The sequence below is a fragment of the Sinocyclocheilus grahami genome, unplaced genomic scaffold (assembly GCF_001515645.1).
Source record: "Sinocyclocheilus grahami isolate Dianchi unplaced genomic scaffold, SAMN03320097.WGS_v1.1 scaffold44.1, whole genome shotgun sequence".
NCBI classification, from domain to species: domain Eukaryota; kingdom Metazoa; phylum Chordata; class Actinopteri; order Cypriniformes; family Cyprinidae; genus Sinocyclocheilus; species Sinocyclocheilus grahami.
In genome coordinates this window covers 2298594-2300220 of record NW_015505223.1, presented here as the reverse complement: position 1 = coordinate 2300220, position 1627 = coordinate 2298594, and the positions used below count along the sequence as shown (strand labels likewise).

Genomic DNA, 1627 nt, shown 5'->3' with positions numbered 1-1627 from the left:
CACTCTGAAAAAACGTGCTAGCTGAGAGGTGTTTCGTCAAAGCTGACTAAAAGTGATCGAGGATGGATCATTTCGACGAACTTGATGAACCTGTGACATCTTCTTCAGGGTGAAGAAGGAAAATAAAAGCTGCAAAAGCAGCGCGTTACAATAATGAGGGAAAAGATCAGTGTATTGCGTGTAATCACATCCATACAGTTTATGATCACAACAACAACAATGTTTGTCAGGCATCTACATTGTCATCTGAGGAGATTACAAAGATTAAACGAGTGTTTTTTTTAAACTCTAAAACATGAAATGTGGAGTTATCTGCTTTTGCCAAAAAACGACTGTTGGAGTTATCTGCTTTTGCTATAAAACAAATGTTTAATATGTAAAAAAAACATACTTTCAATTAACTTTAATTTTGTAAAAAAGTGATTATTACTTAATCAAAACAACCCAACTGCAGTTTGATTGAAATTACTTGGAATGCGCAATAAAAAAAACGTGATTTCTGAAAATTATTAATGAACTCTTCATATAATGAAGTAACTTTGACAATGTATTTTAGTGTTTATCATTAATTATGTACATCTCCCTTGGTGCCATCATGTTGTGTGATGTCCTTCAATTGGATTATACAATACTTGTTTAGACACTCAAAAGACAACACTAAGTTAGTCACATGTTCACTGTTGCTTACAGTTCTCTTTCTTGTCTTTGGCTTTGTGACGTCCTGCTTTGTCGCTCTGCCGTTTAGTTGGCGGTATGAAGGTGGGCTCTGGTAAATAGTCATAAAAGATACTGTGCGGGTTACGAGGGGCCAAACATAGACCTGCTGAAAAAACAGGAAATGTCTGCTGATGTGGCACAAATACAGTTATTGAACTTTCCTATTATATAACAGTGTGCACATACCTGACGGGGGGCTGGTGGAACTTTGGCTCTCGCGCTTTCTAGCCTTGAACGTTGGGTCCAGTTCCTCTGCAATATTGTGTATGTGTTGGTTTCGACTGAACAGAGATGAAGTGCAAAGATACAGTGAGTGTTAAAAGGCGTTCTTGAGAAACAGCACATTGTGTGAATGTGTGATAAAGAACGTGTGACTCACAGCGCAGTGCATGATGGGCTTGCAAGATAGTTCTCGATGGTGTAGTCTTCCTCTTCCACAGGTGAATGCAGTCCATCTGAGTTCAGCCTCTCTCGCAACATCTGAAGAGCCTGAAATTGAAGACCACATGGCCCAAACGGTGAAACAAAATCACAAAATGTCCATTTACACCAAAACAGAAATGTGAAACAAAATGCAAATTAAATGTCTTTCCACATCAACTAAGTGGAAAAAGTTAAACAATTAGCAAAGGCAATTTACAGAATGGAATAAAAAATGTAAAAGGGTAATACTAAGAAAAAAGCCAGAATTGTGAGATATAAATTCAGAATTGCACAATTCAGACTTTTCTTCTCAGAATTACAAGATGTTAATTTGCAATTGTGAGTTTATAACTTGTTATTCCAAGACATAAACTTTCAATTCTGAGCAAAAAGTCAGAATTGCAAGATATGAAGTCAATTAAATAATTTTTTTATCCTGTGGTGAAAATAAGCTTCCATTTGGTTCATAAAAAAGCCATATAATACA

The 1627-nt window shown here is 36.3% G+C and overlaps 1 protein-coding gene across 4 annotated transcripts in view; it reads right to left on the bottom strand.

The window, feature by feature from the left end:
• Positions 1–481: 481 nt before the first annotated feature.
• Positions 482–1627, bottom strand: part of LOC107582469 (coiled-coil domain-containing protein 50-like) — a 28154-nt gene continuing 27008 nt past the window's right edge. For 3 of the 4 annotated variants that reach the window (XM_016268311.1, XM_016268314.1, XM_016268312.1), the window contains exons 10-12: positions 1097–1206; positions 904–998; positions 482–823 (exon numbers count right to left, since the gene is read on the bottom strand). In XM_016268311.1, the coding sequence (XP_016123797.1) occupies positions 675–823; positions 904–998; positions 1097–1206 (354 nt within the window). In that variant the 3' untranslated portion in view covers positions 482–674. The remainder of the gene's footprint in view (positions 824–903; positions 999–1096; positions 1207–1627) is intronic. The other variant, XM_016268313.1, reaches the window with a different exon arrangement.